At 27.7% G+C, this 22,625-nt stretch overlaps 3 protein-coding genes across 3 annotated transcripts; 2 read left to right on the top strand and 1 right to left on the bottom strand.

Annotated features, from left to right (window-relative positions):
- The first annotated feature begins 710 nt into the window (after positions 1–710).
- Positions 711–2,252, top strand: LOC124496007 (troponin I 4). The gene is made up of 6 exons (XM_047059467.2): positions 711–962; positions 1,067–1,192; positions 1,271–1,388; positions 1,463–1,566; positions 1,624–1,667; positions 1,760–2,252. The coding sequence occupies exons 1-6, from the start codon at positions 960–962 to the stop codon at positions 2,031–2,033; spliced, it is 669 nt and encodes a 222-aa protein (XP_046915423.1). The 5' UTR covers positions 711–959; the 3' UTR covers positions 2,034–2,252.
- Positions 2,072–5,517, bottom strand: LOC124495952 (nose resistant to fluoxetine protein 6). Its single transcript, XM_047059403.2, has 7 exons — positions 4,824–5,517; positions 4,270–4,711; positions 3,653–4,198; positions 3,307–3,583; positions 2,694–3,240; positions 2,494–2,636; positions 2,072–2,429 (listed from the first exon to the last, which is right to left on the bottom strand). Exons 1-7 carry the CDS (start codon positions 5,422–5,424, stop codon positions 2,319–2,321), a joined length of 2,667 nt encoding a protein of 888 aa, XP_046915359.2. The 5' UTR covers positions 5,425–5,517; the 3' UTR covers positions 2,072–2,318.
- Positions 5,518–17,940: 12,423 nt separating this feature from the next.
- LOC124499747 (sodium-dependent glucose transporter 1A) lies at positions 17,941–22,028 on the top strand. The gene is made up of 5 exons (XM_047063705.2): positions 17,941–18,900; positions 19,020–19,143; positions 19,213–19,411; positions 19,480–19,934; positions 20,008–22,028. The coding sequence occupies exons 1-5, from the start codon at positions 18,493–18,495 to the stop codon at positions 20,787–20,789; spliced, it is 1,968 nt and encodes a 655-aa protein (XP_046919661.2). The 5' UTR covers positions 17,941–18,492; the 3' UTR covers positions 20,790–22,028.
- The last annotated feature ends 597 nt before the right edge of the window (positions 22,029–22,625 follow it).

Genomic DNA, 22,625 nt, shown 5'->3' with positions numbered 1-22,625 from the left:
ACCTAGTCAGCATTATTATTATTGTTATTATTTCCATCATCAATCTGTCTATGTCTATCATATATATGTTATTTATGTCCCTATTTTTAATCCATTTGAAGTTGTTCAAATTTTTTTTTTTTTTATTACAATGATGATGTTAAATATTTTAAGAATCTTATCATTGATTTGAATTTTGAACATGTTTCTAAATAAAGTGTGCACACACACACTGTTATCGGTACGTCATTAAATTTTTGTTCTTTTGTTTATAATGATGAAAAAAAAATTTTTTTTTCTTTCTTTTTTCAATTTATATATCGATGCCATTAAGAATGAATTATAATGACAAAAAAAAAGGAGAAATCAGGTCGTCAAAAAAAAAAAAAAAAAAAGAATGGCAACAATGAAGACTGATAGATAGATAGAGAGAGAGAGAGAGAGAGATACATCATTCATGATTCAATAGTTAAAGCCCACTGTTCATTAGTTTCATTGTTTTTTACTTATTGCGTCAAAAACGCCCAATTTTTATTCTTTCTCTTTTGTTGAATATAGACTAAAGATTGATGATTGTGGAAGAATTTTATAAACTAACATCATCATCATCTTAGTCTTTCAAGGATTGTTTATAAATGTGTGTGTGTGTGTGTGTGCATATTCAGAAAAAATATATATATGTCTCATGTTTGCATTTATATTATCAACCAGATGTGTGTATATTTATGATCACTATCATTCCTGATGTCGGTATTTGATTATCGATATCATTCAACTCCACTTCATCATCATCATCATCATTATCATTACTTTCATTCTCATTCGATGTTTGATTCGCCATCCAGCTAATCCATCTGGATATCATTTTTTGTTTGTCGAATTCTGTGAATAAGTGCGAAGATTTTTGTATGAGTTTGAATTTCTTTTGATTCAATCAATCAATACTTTTAAAGTGTTTGTAATTTTCATTTGAAATCAAAATGGTACTAGTCCGAAAAAACAATAAAAAAATCAAATTAATTCGATATTTTTTTGTCAATATAAATTCATATTATTATTGAACAATTTTATTTATTTATCATTTCAGGATGATGAAAAAATGGCTGAAAAAGAGCGTAAAAGACGTGAAATTCGTGAACGTCTTGAAGCTCAGCTGAAAAGTTCACAAAAGAAAAAAGGTTTCATGACACCTGAACGTAAAAAACGACTTCGTGTAAGTAGTGAATGTTGATCAGAATATTAATTATGAATTCGTAATTTAATTTGTTTATTTCCGTTGAAAAAAAATTAGCAATTACTTCGTCGTAAAGCAGCCGATGAAGTAAAACGACAACAGGAACAAAAAGAAAAAGAACGACAAAGAGTAATCGGTGAACGAACGGGCGAATCAAAATCATTACCAGATGATGGTTAGTATGATTGTTGTATTGTTGAAGTTTATATATTGAAATTATTATTCAAATCAATTTGTTTCTATTTAAAGTTGATCAATTGCAAGAGATTTGCAAACAATATCATAACAGAATTTACAAACTAAACGAAGATAAATGGGATCTAGAATTGATTACTTGTCTCAAAGAATATGAGGTATGTGAATGATTTTGGAATAAAAAAAAATTCATTGATGATGATAATCATGATTAGATTGCCGATCTTCAATCACGTGTTAACGATATGAGAGGCAAATTGTAAGTTAGAATTCATTTTTCTATTTCCAATGGTTGTCGGTCTCATCATTTTATTTTATTCTATAATAATTCTATGATTTGAATAATAATAGCATTATACCACCATTGAAAAAAGTATCCAAATATCAAACACAATTGGAAAAGATGCGTCAATGGACATATAAATTGGCCAAAATGGATATGCGTGGTGCATTGAAATCGGTGAAAAAAGAAATTGAATTGGATGATAAACATAAAAAAACAGAAACAAAACCAGTATGGGCTGCTGAAACTAAAGCGGTTAAACAAACGGTTGAAACAACCGAAATTGATGCAGGTGAAATTGATGCAGGCGAAATCGATGATTATGATGATGATGAAGAGTGAACAATAACGTGAATGAACAAACTATTCAATTATTCACGTACATTATTATCATATTTATTTATTTATCTTTATTCTTTAGCAAATATAATAATGAAATATCGAAAAAATGATTCAAAAAAAAAGAATCGAATTTGTTTCTGTTCTCTGTTTCTGTTATTCTGCCTGCCCGAAAAACCGAAAATAACAATTAATTGAAAATTAAAAAGCATTTGTCATTGGCTCTGTGTTTGTTTGTTTGTTTTTGTGTGTGTGTGTGTGTTTTTTTTTTGACGTATGTGTTGATTTTCATTTCATTTCAAGAATTCGTAGAATATTCTGCACCGGTTTATCAAACAAAAGATGTACGAAAAATGATAGTACTGTTGTGAGGAAAACATTGCATATTGTTTGCTGAAACTAATGAAAAATTTTGCATTATATTATTAATGATGATGACAAAGGACAACAAAAAAAACCTTACCATAAACATATCATCAAAATCGATTGTATCTTTGGTTCGAAATGTTAACCAAATAGCTGGTATTAAATTTATCAGGTAGATTTGTAATGATAAATTGTATAGAGGACGAAGTGCCGGAAAATCAAATAATTTTGACCAAAATTCTAATGTATAATAGATAAAATAATAATGGCTGAAACATCAGAATTTTATCGACTCACCTCTTTTAGTACAACAAATATAGAATATCCACATAAATCCTGAACACCATAATAATTTACCAATGGTAATATTTAAATAGATTTCCAAATCTGATGCTGATTTTGTTAATAATGTAAATAAATCAGATGGTGCTGTATGTAATGTATATGTCCATTGAAATCCAACAATTGACATGATGATAAAAACAATAGTTAAAATACATTCACCAATTCTACCACCGAAATAGATTTTCGGATAATCCAATATCAAATAACCGACTAACATTCCAAATACAAATGTTGAAATATGATGAATAAATGGCCATGTATAGTAAATCGTGTAAAGAGATTCATAAAAAATGGAATCCATTCGTGACCATTGATTTGCGTATGGCCTTCCATTAAACATTAGATGACTGATACTGATTAAACATCCAATAATAATGGATAAAATAAGGAATAATATCGAAAAGAATCCTCTTTTAAGACGATATAATGGCAACAGAATCAATGGTGATAAAAGAATCAAATGGAAACAAGAATTTGCCCACCAAGTTGCCATATTGCACTACAAATGAAAACAAAAAAAAAAGAAATAAATGGAATTTTTTTCGATAGAATTAATTAAACATACGAAACTATGATTCTGTAAGAATTCCAAATCAACATCATAGAAATTATAGCTTAGCATACTGGACAATAATTGATGGCGACATGCATATACAAAATATTGATCCATATGATGCCAGAATGGTCCACTATCCCATAATGGTAGTAGATAGTAGAGAAGAATGACGCCGAAAATTGTTGGATAAAATCTTAAATACATGTTGATGGCAAATTGTAAAAAATTAAATCTTCCTTTGGTTTTTCTCAAAAATTTCAATGTTGTATATGCCATCAAAAGACCACTGAAAATGAATGAATAATTGTGGATAAATATTAGTTGTTCGAGTAAAAAAAAATGACAAAATAATTACGTTAAAGAGAAGAAAAAATCTGTATTATGAAAATTTCGTAGAAATCCATATTTCTTGTCTTGTAATGTTTTCGTTGCTAGACCAGTGAATAATTTTTTCTGCACAGCCATACTGGCTGTCAATGTGCCCATATAATATGTATGCATGAATATTGTTTCAATTAACATTACTAGACGAAAAAAATCAATTGATCCGAAATTATTTGGTTTCGAAACGAATAATGATCGTAAATTGGATACGAATGAAAATGCAACAATAATACAAGATATAGTTGAATGTTTTTGTAATGATTCTGATGTTGATGTTGATGTTGATGATGATGATGATATACTGCTTTCATTTCCATTGTTAACATTAACTGTTGTAAGTTGATTATTGTCGATAATATCATTGTTTTTGCCAATGTTTTTGTTGTTATTTTCATCGTTATCATTTTTGCTTTTCACAGGATCATTGATTGATAATGATTGTTGTTGTGATCGTTTGAGAAAATATTCATAGATTGATGCTAAAATGGTTAACAAGAAAAGGCCAGAATAGATATAACTAACGAATGATGAAATAATATTTTTTACAATTAAAGATTAAAAAAAAGGATCACAAATTCATCATCTTACATGGCCATCCATTGAAAATTATCCAAAACAATTGGTTTATCATGTGAATCACAACGAGATTCTGGACCAATTTCAATTGGTATTTTTGTTATTGGATACAGAATTGAATTCAATGTCAATTGAATTTCATCAGCTGTACAAGTGGATGGTATACAAATTCCAATGTTTATCATTGAACGATTGAAAAAATATAATGCATCTGAAATTTCATCAATCAAACTTGTTGGTATGCCAAATGGTAATGATCGATCCTTATTGATTATAATTTTTCCACGAGGATGTGGAACAATAGGACGTGCAAAACAATATTTACCACGAAATTGTTTTAAATTTTCATTTTGTGAACGAGGACTTTTTATTTCTAAACATTGATTATAATCACCGACACTAGATAGCGTTCCTTCCAATAGACCGCTTGGAATTTTTCCAGCTGCATCTAAAACTGTTGAATGTAACAAAAAAAAATCATTTATACATAGAACACATTGAAAATGAAATAAAATTAAAAATCAAAAATCAAAAATTAATGTATTATAAATGAATGTAACACATACATTTGAATGACCATAATTCATTTTTGTTTATTGCTCTACCAATCTTGACTAATGATGCCATACATTGTGGAGATAATTGTAATTCATATGCCAGAAATGATAATTGTCTGGACATTCTTTGTAATAATGGTGTTAAACGATGACTAAAATTTCGTCCTAAATCAATCAATCGATGTGCAATAACAAATGTTTGATCAATATTATCTGTCCATATGGCTTTTTGAAAATCAAAATTACTATCCACTTGATAATTGGCAGGAAAAATATCATCAATAAATTGATCAATTTGACAATCATCCAATTGATCATCATCATCATCATTATTTTCATTTATTAATGTTGAATTTTTTCTATCAACATTAATCAATTTTGCATATGTATCGTTTAAAAAAGCCAAATCGAATGCATTATCAATCGATTTAGACCAGCTAAAATGATTCAAATTCAAATTGGATGAAAGAATTGTGGACAATGTAGTCGATTCTTCATAATCATCATTGATTTCGTCGATTGTTGTTGATTGTGAATTACAAATTGTACAGAAAATCACAAACAAAAATATTGAAGACAAAATCCTAAATCGATTTAACAATGCCATCATCGTTCATTGATAATCAACAAAATTGAAATGAACATGAAAAATTTTTTTTTTCTTCTTCTTCTTTCTATCCATATTTTGAATATTCGACTGAAAAAAAATGTTCATTTTGTTGACAATGATGATGATGATGAAGGATTGCGGTTTTGATTCAATTTTTTTTTTTTTGCAATCTTTATCCAATGATCAAAAAGTATACTTTTGCCACTTAATAGAATCATCATCATCAAACATCTTCATCGCCATCATTACCACTATACCACATCATCATCAACATCATTGATTTATCGATTGTTTTTATTTCTGTCTATAATTTAAGTTTTAAATTTTCATTGTTTCATATTGTGTATTGTTAAGGTGTCTTGTTTGATGGATTTGAATTTTTTTTTTTTTTTGATTGTTTACGACTAAACCAAATTACCCACATTTATTGGTAGATTTTTTTTTCTATATATTTTGCAAATAAAAGATGCTCAATGCCGGACAATAAACTTTTTTTTGAACAAAACAATATTATTATTCAATTCTATAATGGTTGTAACCGTATTTTTTTGTTTATTTGAAAAATTGAAATTTGATTCAAAACACTATGGAATTGTTTTCAATAACATTGAGCTCAATCTTTTCATGAAGAGTTTCGAGAATTTAACATGATCACACACACACACACACACTTCAAAATCATCATCATCATGGTTTTTTTCAGAACAAAAAAAAAATGCTGCGATATATAATGCGGTTTGAAGCGGTTTTTTTTTCTTCACCATTCTCTTTCTCTTAATCTATCTCCCGAAGGTTAAGTTTATCGGAATAAATCTACGGGGAAAAAACGTGAAAAAAAAATAATTTTTTTTTCTTTTTGCCAATCAAAATTTAGTTTGTTTTTCATGCTTGTCATGTTCATCTTATGTTGGTTTTCTCTCTCTCTCTCTCTCTCTCTCTCTCTCTCTCTCTCTCTCTCTCTCTCTCTCTCTCTCTCTCTCTCTCTCTCTCTCTCTCTCTCTCTCTCTCTCTCTCTCTCTCTCTCTCTCTCTCTCTCTCTCTCTCTCTCTCTCTCTCTCTCTCTCTCTCTCTCTCCATAAAATTCATTAATTTACACCATCACCATCACAAAATCATAAACAATCAGATTATTATTCGATAATCAAACAATAAATCAATTATCATTTGGATGATGATTACAGAAGCAAAAAAAAAAAAAAAAATCTATGCAACATTCCTATCTTTTTGGCTGATGGGTTTTCCCATTATTCAAAGTTTATTCACAAATAAATAAATTCTTTATGAAAAAAAAATCAAATTTTTCATATTTGAATTTGACATTGTCATTCAATCGATAAATCAATGATTATTGAAAGCCGATAAATAATCTATCTGATAACTAAATTTACATGCAAACAATTTTTTTCGGGTTTGTCATTATTATCATCATCATATCATCATATCATCATGTTCATGATGGTTTCTTTTGACAAGTTCAATAAATAACAGAATTTGTCGATGATAATGAAAATGATAATGACCAAAAATAAAAATTGTCAAACATTTTTATGATCATAATGATGTTCTAGACAGTGAAAAAGAATAAAATAATAATAATAATACCATATTTGGTTTCATCATTAAAAATTGGTCATATCGAAATAGTCAACATCCGGTGAATCTATTGATGATCTATTCAGTCAATGATTTTAAGCATTTATTATGATCGATTTATAAATATTTAATGAATATGATTTTTTTCAAGTTGATGAAAAATATCATTTCCAATGAAAACAATAGAAAAATAAACTACATATTATTATCATCGAAATGAACAAATTTATATTTGTGCATTGATATTCAAACAATCATTTGGATTCATTTTATTTTTTTTTTTTTTGTCATAAAACAACAGAACTATACACAATTGGTATCCAATAGTGACAAGACAAATATTCCAATAATGACAATGGCAACGATTGAAAACAAATTAAAATTGTTTTTGAATTAAAAATAATTCATTTCATTTAACATGAATGGTCATTATGTTTTTTTTTGTAGTTTGTAGTTTATTGTTTTCTTTCCTCATGAATCTATAAATAATATGATGATGATTATTGATTACATAATGAGCATGATCAAGAAAACGGACAGTTTAACCATGTGTGTGTTACAAATAAACAATAATAAACATTTATATTACGTCAGTCTTAACATTTGTTTTGTTATTTACACAATGTTCATTCACTCCAAAAAAAATTTAATGAATGAAATTGTTGAATTATGAAAAAAAAGAAAGAAAGAAATTAAAAACAAAAACAAAAAATTAACAATCCAAAGTCTATTATATTTTTATTATTGATACAGAAGAAGGCAATCTTTGTGCTGCTTCTGGTATTGATCAATCAATCAATCAATTGATCGATCAGTTATTCAGTCAAATCAGCTGCCCAAAATCGATTACGATCAGTCTATCGATTTTTTCTCATTTTTTTTCTGGTGAACTAATATTTGATCTATACACCAAATCATTGCCATTGAAACTTTTTTTTCATCATTTTTTTTTTGGTTTGTTTTTTCAGTTAAACAGTATATATACAGTATATTACATGTAAGTCTGTTTGTCCTTAATATTTTTTTTTTTTTGTTCGATGCCATTAATTATCACCATAGTTTGAATCTAGTTTATCACTAGATGATGAAGGCTACATTGAAAAAGAATGAAAACACAAAATATTTGATTCAAATAATAATTTGACAAACTAAAAAAAAAATGAAATTCGTTTTCTTCTCAATATTTTGAACCTTCTGGTTTCATCTCATATGATGATGATGATGATGATGGTTCATATATGACCATAAGTTTATTTTTTTTTTCATCATTGAAATTTGCCATTTCATCATGATCATGAATCATGTTCAATGGACATAAAACAACTTTGATTTGATTATTAAATATATATTTTTTTCACACCATTTATCAAACATATCAATATGAGTTGTTTCAATAAAATTCAACAATAATAAACAACAAACAAATCCATTATCTAATGATCGATTGATTGATTTATTTTTTATGGATTGTACTTATACTAAATCAAAACAAAACACACACCCACACACACTCAAAAAAAAATGATTGTGACGGAAATTCATTACTGGAAATATAGTATTTGGATTGTGTTTGATTAATTTTGTAGAAATAAATATTCACATTCACAAATATAATCAATAATAAATCAGATTAAATGTTGTCAATTTGTTTAATTATTTTCATTTTCATTTGGTTTTTTTTTGTTAAGGTTATGAATATTGATTTTGTTTTTTTTTTCACTGAACTATAGAAAAATTTTCTGTCATATTCTCTCTGTTTTTCTTTTTTCTTTTTTTTTACAGATGATGATCATAATAATACCATCCATTTGGAAAATACACGAAATTTTTCCTAGCCTTGTAATATTAACTGCATTTCTATTCAGATGTTTTGGCTGTTGTTGATGTCGAATTCACTTGTTCATTCATTCATAATGGATGGTTGTTTTCTTCGGTTTTTTCTCACATAACGAAATTTAAGTATGAAAAAAAAATGAATTTTATCAACAATTTGTATGTGAAAATGAAAAAAATTTTTTTTTTTTTGCTCCTTCTACAATTCAGATTACTTCAGTCACGTCGTCATCGTTTTGGGATTTTTTCTTATTGAATATGATTGATTGATTGATTGATTGATTAATGAGACAAATTGGATCAATAAAATTGAGGATAATCTATTTCAAACCAAAAAAAAAAAACGATTTAGCAGAAGAAAAAATTGGATAATTTAAATTTTTATAGGATTAAAGACATTCGGTGTGTGTGTGTGTGTGTTGATTGATAATGTTTGTCCATAAAATAAATTAACATCAATATATATATTTGATTATTATCATCAATCGATAATAGTATTGTTGCTGGAAATTCCAGAAATTGATTGATATGTGGTTAACCCACACACACACACACATCAAACAGGCTCAATCAAATCATCATATGTTATTCATCTAAATATATATATATTTTTGTCTATATGGTGATGATAAGTAATTTTTTTGTTTCTTTCCCTGTGCACTCAAATATTGAAAGAAATGAAAGAAAAAAAATGTTCATATATGCGATGGTTGGATATTATGATTGAAAAAAAAATATATATATAAACAAATGTCAAATGTCGATATGAAACAAAACAAAAAAAAATTGATCTTTGATCGTTTGTCAACGGTCACATCAGTTCATTTGATTGATATTTCTGAATGATGATTGGGCTTTCCCGGTAATATGATGATTTTTTTTGTACATTTATCAGATTGGCCAACAGGTCGATAAGGACAAATTTCTTTTTTTTTTTTATTTTATTTTATTGGAAAACTCGCACAATTATACAATGTTACAGTTGAATTTTTTTTTTACCATTTCGGCATTACATAAGCGTTTTCAAAACATTATTAATTAATTATGATCGATTATGTATGTTTATTCTTGAATTTTTTTCACAAATCAATTAATTATCACTAAAATTCCTGATCAACCAGTGAATAACCATCATCGTCAATATATGACATTATTATTCGTATTAGAAATGATGAGATGAACGAAAAAAAAATTATTCAAGGTTTCAACTTGTAATTCAATACAAATGCTACACCAAACCACTTGGCAACCGAATTTTTTTTTCTTTTCTCCATCATCATCATCATCATCAGCAGCATCATTTAAAAATATTTTTTTCCAAATCCATTCATCCAACAATGACGTCGATTTTTTTTTATTAAAAAAAGTCTATGCCTCAAGAATCATGATGTACTTTTTTTCTCTGTTTTTTTTTTTGCTCTTATAACCATAATTTTATGATGCAATATTATCAATCTTCTGAATACATAATGTAATTTTTTTTTTCTTTGTCCACATGTTGAAAACGTGTTACTGTTGCTTATAATCGAAAAAGAGAGAGACAGAGAGAGAGAAAGAATCGTTCATTCTTCAAATTTTAAAAGAGGTTTACATCATACATTTGTTGTTTTTAACATGTCAAAAAAAAATTTTTTTTTTTTACGTCAAGAAATCATGGTATATCTGTGAGATTATTTCAGATCACACCAACACACAAATATCGTATTGATTATATGAATGAATTTTTATCTCGTTTAATTTATCATCATTTATATTATGATAATTTTTTTGTGTTTTTATTGTCAAATCCGAATAAAAAAGCAAAAACATCGATGTTATACGAATAATTTAAATTGATTATGAATGAAATGTTGAATGGAATTTTTTTTTCTTCAATTTCAATTTTGCCGGTTTCGGTGATTGAAGGTAAAATTTCATTGATTCGATTTTTCTTCATCAAATCATAATAATCTGATAATTAATGAATCAAGAGAAATCTGTGTGAAAAAAAAAATCTTTGCAATCATATAAATTCTGTCGAAAAAAAAACCATCTGTATATGGAAAAATATGGATTTAAAGTAGCCACCGAGAAAATTGCATTGAACATTAAATTTAAAAAAAAAAAATTCAAATTTCAAATTTAAATTACTTATATTATTTGTATACAAGTAAATAAAAAAAAAGTGAAAATTGAATTATTGCCAGACAGACTGGCTGAATCCATCAACATCATAAAACTCAATGTTTATCGGTATATGTATGTCTGTCTGTGTGTGTGTGTGTGTGTGTGTGTGTGTATTCGTATGAAAGTTATGTTTTCTGGGCCAAAAATTTCAATATAAATATATTTTGTTGTCTATATTTACCCAGAAACATGTATTGCATTGCCAATATATATTAAATGTACAATAATCAAAGATGATCATGTTTGATAATTCTTTCATTTATTTATTTGTGTATTTGTGTAACAAAAAACAAACAAACAAACAAATGAAATTGTATGCAACATACAAAATAATCACATGTATATTTGAGATGTGAAATGAAATGTGATTTGATATGATCATCATCATCATCAACGAAAATGAAGACGACAACGACAGTACGATGTTTATTCCAATTTTTCATGTCGTTTATCATTAATGTAAATTGTTTTCTTTCATTCAGTAAGTATATATTCTTGATTCAATTAATTCAGTTTTCGTTTTTCTTAAATGTTTTTTTTTTATTTTTGGGAATCACCTCAAGGTTTTTTTGTTTCGTGAATTTTTTTTCTTATTCCTGTTGTTGTTTGTTTGTTTGTTTTTTTTTTTTGGTTCTGTTTCTTTTTCTATCTAGTCGTCGTCGTCCTGTCATGATAATTTTGATTATATTAGAAATGCACTCAAATATTTTACAGGATTTGTACATTCAAGTTGTGTGTGTGTGTGTTGTGTTTTTTTTCCTGTTTGTTATTCTCGATGTTTGTTTCATGGAAAATTTTATGTTTCATTTTAATTTTCAATTGAAAATGATGAATATCAAAAAAAAAACTACGACGACGATTTGAAATTTTCATTTATTTTTTTTCTTCTTTTTTTTCGAACATCAATCCTGAACTCATGATATTCAATTGATTGATTAATTGACTGTGATGCTTGAAAATTCATTTGAAATGTTTTTCCCTTCTTTACCATGTCACCAAGTATTTACAATTTGAAATGTATTTTTTTCGGTTTCTTTCTTTCTTTCTTTCTTTCTTTATTTCTTTTTTTTTTTTTGTTGAAAAACAAAAAGGTCAATTAGAAATCTAGGTCAACGTTTATTAGGTGTTGTCGTTGTTGTTGTTGTTGTTGTTATTATCATCATTTTTTTTTGTCTTTGTGATACAATAAATTGGCCAAGTAACAGTTTTGTTGATAATGGTAGAATGAAAGGATTTTTTTTTTCTTTACATTGAACCAAATATAATATAATTATTATTATCACATCATATATAAACAAATATATGATTTGCATAGAATTGCAAAAAAAAAAAAAATTTTTTGGTCAAAATTTCTTCTGCATCCGGCCAATAAAAGAATGTCTGATATATATATATATTGAATTATTATAATAAGCGATTGACAAATTGACAATGAAAAATGAGTAAAAAAAAAAATTGACACTGAAATTGAATTTCTGCCATATCATGTACACTGAACTTGTGATCATCGATGATGATGATGATATGATGATGACAAAAAACAAAAAATCATCATAATATAAAATGATGATTGAATATATTAGTAGTAGAATATATTTGTGTTCTGTACTTGAAATTGTTGTTAAATAATGAATAAATCTGTGATATATATATATTTTTTTTTTCATCATTGTCATTCACTTTATAAATCCCATATATATGATGAAATTGAGTATGAAAAAAAAAATCATAATCCAAAAGTACAAACTACAGTACAGTGGTTGTTAAATAGCTTATTTTTTTTTTTTTTTGCATAATTAAATTGGAATTGAATTCAATTCACCAATCGGCAGATATTTGAACTTTGTATACCACTTTGTATATCACCAACAAAATATTCCGTCGTCATCATCATCATCGTGTATATATTGAATTAAAACGATTTACGTTTTTTTTTTGTTCTGGTTTTTTCTTTTCTTTGTTGTTGTTGTTGTTATTATTGTTGTTCGAATGAGTTGAGATTCACCAGTTTTCCACACATGCGTCAACACAAACACACGCACAGATTGAAACACACGCACAGATTCTTGTATGAATTCATTCATTCATTCATTCATTCTAATCAGTATTTTTCTTTCCTACTTACAAACTTTTTTTTTCTTTCTTTTTTTTGTTTCCTTCCAACTTTTTTTTTTTTGTTCCTGACCATGTTTGGTTGGAAAAATCTGGTTTGGACTGGTTCTATCTATCATATCGGATTGTCATTATCGTTAGGCTATTTTGCAGCCACAAAACAAAATAAAAGAAAAAAAAACCGAATGCATACACGCATGGCTTTAGACATTTTTTTCCTATTTTCTATATATATATATATAAAATACATTAAACAATGGGGAAAAAAATTCTTTACAATTGTGCATTGCGCTTGATCTGGTTTTCCATTTTTTTTTCTTCTCTTTCTACTCATCATTCATATATGTCATTGATGATGATGATGATGATGAAATAAGAAGAAACATGTGCGTTTTGTTGTGTGTTTGTTTTTATGTCTAGTTTTGCCCGTCATCATCGACATCGACATAAAAAATTCGTAGTCGGTCATGTCACAACGACCAGTATTCCAACATAGAGACAACATATCTATATCTACAATTATTATTTTACCAAAAAAAAAAAAAACATAACCGGCTCTAACCGAATCAAACCAATTCGAATCAAATCATAAAATTGAAAATGAACACATACACACACACACATACAAATCACTCATTTATACAAAAAAAAACACATATGGCAAATTTCTTTATGTATAATGAATTCGAGGACAACCATTTGCTATTAGGAAAGAGAAAAATTATTTGTATTTTTGCATTACTACATTATTATCGATGTATGGATCGAAAATATTCAAAACAAAATTCATTATGAACAGAATCACATAATCATTTTGCATCACTCAAACAGGATGTGTGTGGGGGCGTAATGAATTGAGTGAGAAAAGAAAATTTATTCACAAAACCAAATTCGTAGCATTGTGTCCGCGGCTTGGCTTTTTTTTTGGTTTGTTTTGGTTTTTGTGATTTCTGTTATTAGGTAGTTGGCTTGATACATATCTAAAAACAAACAATCGAGAGCCATCAAAATTGATGTTTATCATATATGAAAACGGGGAAAAAAAATTTTTTTTTTCTGCTTTTTGACATATCTAATCAATTCATGATGATGACGATGATGATAAAAAGCACATTGTCATTGTTTGACAATCGACAAGTAATAACCGAAAATAAAATAGAAAAAAATTCAAAACCACGTAATTCGGCATGTTGATCATTTGACAATAAAACAAAATAAAAAAAAACTCTCATGATTTCTATATACCATTTATCCATAGACATATATAAGATATATAATTTTAAATCAATTCATTGGATAACTGACCAGAAAACCAATACATTGGATGATGAAATGAATGAATTTCATAATAATAATGTATTAATTTTCTCCGGAAATATCCTTCATTTTCTTATCATTCACGTGAGCTAATGTCGTCGTTATATATATATAAAAATATACACAACTATCATTGCCATCATGTCATCGTCAATGGGGTGATAATTTTTTTTTTATTTTTTTTTTTTTTTGTTAATACACCAAATGTGAATGACATTTGAATTTTTTTTTCCTTTTTTTTGAATTTGACAACAAAAATAATAATAACAAAATAACAATAACGATGAAAAAACTTTACTTTTCTATTTAAGGCAATTAAACTATCGTTTTTTTTTCTCATGTGGATAAAATTTAAAATTTAGAATGACCGATAATGAATAATATAATCAGTCAATCCATTAATCCATTTTGTTAAGTTTATTTTCAATGGAAAAAAACCCTAATTCGATGAAAATGAATCATAGATTGGCAAAGATCAAGATGGGTTTTTAACAACAACAACAACAACGACGACGAAGAAGAAAAAAGAAGGTAGTACATCTCTCTGGTATGATGCCAAAAAAAAAGTCATAAATATTGGGATGTAGTGGGATATAAATATTTTTTTTCGGTTCATACATTACGCATGTTCAAACATTATCAACCAATTCATGAACATGATCATTGACATTCTTAAGATTTATAATAATAATAATAATAATAATTCCACAATAGTTTAGTTCCTGGTTCTTTTCAATGTTTTTATCCGGATGTTATTTTTTTGTGTGTGTGTATTGTATTTTTATCATGTGAACTTTACTTTTACGTATCTAATTCGAAATCCGCATGTGTTGTAGGGTGAATGCATGTAGAGTGTATCTCAAATCATATGAAGATGAAATAACAAAGAAATAAACTGAAAAAAAATACAAACAAAACAAATTCATATTCTAGACATTTTAGATGGATCAATCATTTTTATCCATCCAACCTGATACAATATATTACTGTTGTCGCTACTGTCTAGTGGTAGAAGTTATTTTTTTTTCAAAATTTATAAAAAAATAAAAAGATTCATACAAAACATACACACCGTACACACACACACACACATTGAACACAAACAAGGAAATGAAAAATAAAATTCCGGAAGTTGCAATCGACAATATTCGGAGAATGCGCACAAAACAAACAAACAAACAAACGAACAATAATAATAATAACAGAAATTTAGATCCTGTTTTCATTGATCGCTGTTGATGATTGGTGTTGTTGTTCTCAGGTTCAAATGAGAAATGGATTTTTCATTATAAGAAAAAAAAATATTCATTTTTTCTCTCCTTGTATGAATTAATTTCCATAGAACATTCCAATGGTGTTGATACAGTACTGTTGATATTCATAACAATAGATGTTTGGTGGTATTTTTTTCCCTTTTCTCTCTTGTTATTGAATGTTGTAATTATAATATTTTGATCGACCATTCTGCTTGTTGTTGTTGTTGTTGTTGTTGTTTCCTCACTGTAAATTTCCCATTCTGTTTTCCTCTTAATTTTTTTTTTATTTGTTTGTTTGTATGAGCGAAAGAAAGTTAATAACAAAAAAAAAACAACAACAAATACATCGATATCCAATGACTAATGACGATGATGATGATGATGTACATTCATTCAATCCAGAAAAAAAACATGATCAGATGATCACATGAGATTTATAATAATTATTATCTAGAAACAAAAAAAAAACACACACATTACAATTAAACTGGCAATCATTTAATGTTTTCACCATGTGTTTGGGTGTGTGTCTGTGTGTGTGTGGGTGTGGGTGGGTGTGTGTGTTTGTGTTGCAACATGTAATATCATCTATATAATAAAATCCATCTATGATGACTATATATATATGAAGAAAGAAAAAAAAGGTAAAATCAATATAGATATAGTCATGAGCAATTTTTGTTTTTTTTTCTACCTTTTTTTTCACTAGCCGGCTAATATAATGTTCAGCATGACAGACACACACACACACACACACACAAACATACAAACATAAATCGTATATAAAACGACGAACGATCAAACACACAGGATAGCATCCATACTATGAAATTTTTTTTTAGTGTATCCAAATAAAAAAAAAACTGGCGCAGAGCGGTCATGACTGGCTGAAATGGTTGCTTGATCGCTGGCCATATTAGATTTTGATGTTTTGCAATAAAAAACAAAAAAAAAATTTTTTTTTCAAAAATCTCAATACACATGAAATATACACACATGTGATTTGTGTGTAATGAAATCGTATAAACTGAATTCAAGCATTGTATGGTCATGGTTTGTTGTTTTTTTTTTCATTATGATTCTTGTGTCTCAATTAATGTGGTATTTATTTATTTTTTTTTCTTTGTTTTTCTCTAATTGCATTGATGACCATTGACTAGATTGCGTTAATTGTCTACATTGTTGTGTTTATCTATGAAAATGAAAAAAAAATGCTCACTGCATTGAAACAGTTATTATTCAATAATATCTAACTTTTCTTTCTCTCTCTCTTTTTTGACATTCGTTTTTTTTCATTGATTGACTTGATAATAAACGAAATTCGTTTGAATGCACTTGAAATGAAGATAGGGTTGTTAATGATGATAAATAAATAATAATAATAGCGATGAATGAATGAATATCAGGACTGTTTTTTTTTAATATGTGGTAGAAGTAAATAATAGAAGACAGAAATTGTCATATATATATTTTATATATATCATGTTATTTACACATGTATTCACTTCAAATGATGGTGTGGATGATGATGATAACATTGAGGTGAACACCTCTTCCTTTTTTTTTTGTTCATTTTATTCATTATTATATCAATCACAGTGATTTTTTTGCTGGTAAAATAAAAAATGGGAAAAGGAAAACAACAACAAGAAAAAAATAGGGCTATCACTGGTTTTTTCGTTTTTTTTTCGGTTTTTTTTTTTGGTACAATGTATTGATGTTGATTATTATACGTATCACATTAGCTCATTTTTTCTGTAGTTTTGGGTAGATATCAAAATGTTTGTATCGGTGATGGTGGTGGCGGCAGTGATGGTGGTGATGGTGATGGTGATGATGGTGGTGGTGGTGGTGGTGGTGGCATTATCATCATCATCCTGATCACATATGTCAGTGTGTATATATTATACACACTCATACACAAAGAGTTTCATATGATGATTTGTTGGTCGATTTTTTTTTTGTCGCTTCTTAGAGTCAAAACCACCACCACCACCACCACCACACAATCATCATTTATATATACCGACAAGTTTTTTTTTTTAAATCATCCTCCTGCTTTTCATCATCATCATCATCATCATCATTATCAAGCGTTAACATTCGTTGTTTCAACTAAATTTTTTTTGTGTGTGTGTGTGTGTTTGTGTTTGTGTTTGTGTTTGTGTGTAGTGTGTTTGTATGTAGCGTGTAAAGTGTGCGCGCGAATATATAAAGCGATGTATATCATATTGGACCTAGCCATTATTATATGATACACAAAAAAGTGAAGCTGCCAAAATATAAACCTTCATCGTCAATGAAAGAAAATAGTTTTTATACAAAAGAAAAAGTTGTTTGAAAAAAAAACGAATCAAGATTTTTTTTTTGTTTGAAATTTAATCTCGAAAAATATTTATTTTATTTTATATTTGAATTTTGTTTGTGTTCAGATTCATCATCATTGTGTATTTTTTTTTGTTTTGTTTTCTCATTTCATATATATTCATGGTTACAAATCGACAAACAAATTTTTACCACACATTTAAAATCACATGTTGTTATTGTTGTTGTTGTTGTTGTTCATATTTAAATGTGTGGTTTAATAACATCATTATTATTATCCAATAATAGAGAAAAATTATTCATATTCAACATTGATGAAAGAAAAATTTCAACAACCATCAAGACGACAACAACGAAAAAGAAGAAGAAGAAGAAGAATGACAATGTGTGAACACGACGACAAAACTTGAAGCAAAAATTTTTTTTTTTTTTTTTAATTCACTTCCATCCATTCAAGGAAAATTGAATGTTTTTTTTTTTTTTGGTTGTTTTTTTTCAATTTTATTTTTTATTTTTTCAAAAAAAAAATCAATTGTTGCATAATTTTTTTTTTCGTAACTCTTCAAATTCTTGTTTTGTTTCATTTTTTTTTTGTTTTTTGTTTTTCGTTGATCTGTTTTGTTTTTTTTCGCCATTTGATATACAAATTGAAAACTTTAATTATTCCCAAAATTTTGCCAAATTCTTGAAGAAAAGAAAATTAATTGATAGCCGATTTCCTTGGCATCTATCCAGTATATATATAATCGTATCAATAATTTGTATCAATTTTTTTTCTAATCAAATTAAGTACAAAATAACCGCCAAAATGAAGATGTCACGTAGCTATAAATATATTATCACATTTTCATTGTTTTTCTGCTATTTTGCCTATGTAATTATTTAAAAATTTTTTTTTTCATGTTTCAAATTTCAAATTCAATTCATCAGATTGATAGAAATATTCATTCGAGTGTTAATCTAATTTTAATATTTTTTTTTTCATTATTTTAGGGCGTCAATTTCTATGTGGTTGGTCCAACATTGATTGAATTGGCCGATCTATTTCAAACAAGTATTGAACAAATCTGTCTTATTTATACGGTACGATCTGCCGGCTATACATGTGGATCATTAAGTAAGTTATCATTTTTTTTATTATTCAATAGAATAAAAAAATGACTATATTTTCATTCATAATCGACAGGTGGCTTTCTATTCAAATACATTAATCGTCAATTGATTTTTGTATTTTTCATGGCATTAATGGGTATTACATTGGCTATAATGCCACATGTGACCGGATTGACATGGTTATTCGTATTAGCCGGTATTAATGGCTTTTCTATCGGTTCATTTGATACGGCCATCAATGTATGGGTATTAGAAATTTGGGCCGAAGAAAGGTTAGTATTGATTGATTTTATTTTCATTTAGAATTGTAATTGTTTTATTTTTTTTCCAATCCATTTAGTGGACCGTTTATGCAAGCATTACATTTTACCTATGGAATTGGTTCATTTGTTGCTCCATTAATCTGTGAACCATTTTTATCGACTGAATCTATTCATGGTGGTGGTGGCCATGGTCCACCTGTTACCGGTAATTCAGTACCAACAACACCGGCCACATTAATTTCGACAGAAAATTCATCCATAATGAAAATAGAATCGGTGGTTAATAATAGCCATAAAATGATATTGAATTTGAACGATACCAAATTCCATGATTTTCTCAGCCATATTGATCCTGTCGATCCAATCGATTATCTAATCTATATTCCATATGCAATTGCTGGAGCAATCACTGTGTTCAGCGCTTTGATCGTATTAGGTCTTTATTATTATAAAAAATATGAACCACCAACCAAAGTTAGACGGTCACAAGAAATGAAATCAGATAAATCAGGTGTTGCTATGCTTGAAAATGGTATGTGTTATTCAAGTTGAAAATTATTTCATATTAAAAAATTTAACTAATTCTTAAATTGGTCTCTAAATAGGCCTTGAACCACCATTCCCATGTAAACGAAGTTTCATGGATAAAATGCCACCATGTCTTACAATATGGTTGGTCAGCATGGGCTCAATGTTTTTGACGTTTTTTGTGGGCATGGAACAAATGCATCTACAATTTTTACCAACATTCGCTGTAAATACTGAACTTGATCTTAGTCCATCGACAGCTGCAATGATGAGCTCTGCGGCTGCATTTGCATTCACTATTGGTCGTTGTCTTTCGATTCCATTAGCCATCAAACTCAAACCACAGACAATTCTTTATGCAAATCATTTTCTTATGTTGGTAGGAACAATTTTATTGGCAATTTATGCAAACAATTCCGAAACAATGCTCTGGGTGGGCAACATTATTCTTGGTTGTGGTTTCTCATCAGTTTACGCATCTATCTATGCATTCTTAGAGCAAAAAATCCGAGTGACCAATCGAATTGGTTCGATATTTGTATTCGCTGGTGGTCTAACGGCGGCTGTATCGCCATCATTAGTTGGTCAATATATTGAAGCTAATCCATTGATATTGGTATGGTTCAATTTAGCCTGTTGTCTACTTTGTTTGACAATATTTGTCATCATACATTTAACCGTTTATCTTCAATCAACAAAACCAACAAAGAAAACATTTGATGATGGAATCGTTGTCGATGAAGAATTAAAAGAAAGACAGCTACAATTGATTGGCAGCACAGAAATTGGCGTTGTCATTACAAGTATCACTGATATTTCTGATTCTGATTTAGATGAAAAATATGTGGCACCAGCTTAGAATAGACAAGAAAAAATAAATTGCATTTAAATATCAGCTATCATCATCATCACTTTATAATCTCAAATCATCGAATTTTATCTCAATTCATAATTCATATTTTATTAATTATTATTATTATTATTATTATTATATCATAATTATGATTCAAAACTAAATATGATGATTTTGATCAAACAACATGAAATCATTGAACACAGAAATAATCATATCGGAATTCATTATCAAAAAATACAAATCATCATCATCATCAACATCAACCAAATGGCACCAAATCACTACCATGTTATGGCATCCATGTTATTCAACAAAAAATTTTTTTTTGTCACATATTTTTATTCCATATTCTATCTTTCATTCTTCCAATCTCATTATCTAATATCGTATACCAAGTTGTCATCTCATTTTTTTCACTGGATTTATCTAATATCGAATGCCTCAAAAAAAAGAAAAGAAAAACAAACATACAAATATCTACATTCAGATTCATTGTTTATATATTTTTCAACTGGATTATCCGGATATTGCCTCATCGAATCAATTTGTATATTAAAATTACGACAATTTTTGGAGACAAATTGTCAATTATCAATTAATATCAATCATTCATTTTAATCATCAATCGAGAGAATGGTATAGAAGAAAACCAAAAATTACAATGATGAATTATTATTTGTGAAGCTCAAGTGTACAATTTTTTTACCGTTATATATATATATATATACCATTCTATGTTTGTGATTTATATTTGGTTTTGATGAAAATGACCATTTGTTGATTTATATTCAAGAATGAAAGAGAGAGAGAGAGGAGATGAAATGAACAAAAGGCAAAAAAAAATTCCAGAACAATCAAACTACAATCAAAGAAAACAAATAATTTTTTTGTCCTTAATCATTCAGATTTTTTTTTATTTTTGACTTTGCACACACACACACACACACATAATCACACCATTCATGATCATAATAGACACATCAATCCATCAACGAATTAACATCAACATTATCATCATCGTCATCATCATTATCATCACAAATCGATAATTTATTGATTGATTTTTCTATACATTTATCGTATATCCATAATTATAATCATCATCATCATCATTCTCGAAATTCGATCTTCCAAATGTGTGTGTGTGTGTGTGCTTGCAAGTGTGTTCGTGTATTTCAATGAAAATTTGATAGATTGTTTTTTTTTCTAAACTGTAAAATTTTTCAACTTTTCCATTTTCTATATTTATAATGAAGAAAAAAAACTGAAATTCTCAAATAATTTTTGTTTGATAATGTTTGATTTTTTAGAAAAAAAAAGAAAAATTTAAAAAAAAATTTAGAATTTCAAATTTTTTCCATACAGACAAATTTTGATCACTAAACCTTGATTGTGCTGAAATATTCGCTCAATTTCGATTGAAATTCATAGACATAGACATACCGATTCGCCTTATTAATGTGTGTGTGTGTGTGTGGAATTTATTTTTTTTTGTTGTTGTTGTTTTCGTTACCTGTACACACAACAATCATCACTCAGACATCATGTTTATGTGTGTATGTGTGTGTGAGTTTTTATACTTTTTTTTAATAATTTTTTTTCCAGTTTTTCATATCAAAATCTTCCAAATCTAGCAACAATCTAGTCAACACTTTTTTTTTATATATATATAAATCAAGTAAAAAACAAAATTATAAAATTTACATTTGCATGTTTTTTTTGTACCAATAAAAAGCCAATGAATTGAAAAAATAAATGTGATTCCTGAATGTTTTCATTTTAATGTCATATCAAATTTTTTTTTGTTATTTTTTTATCGATGATTGGAATAAAATTGAA

This window comes from Dermatophagoides farinae, chromosome 5 (genome assembly GCF_024713945.1).
Source record: "Dermatophagoides farinae isolate YC_2012a chromosome 5, ASM2471394v1, whole genome shotgun sequence".
NCBI classification, from domain to species: domain Eukaryota; kingdom Metazoa; phylum Arthropoda; class Arachnida; order Sarcoptiformes; family Pyroglyphidae; genus Dermatophagoides; species Dermatophagoides farinae.
This window is presented reverse-complemented; position numbering and strand designations above follow the sequence as displayed.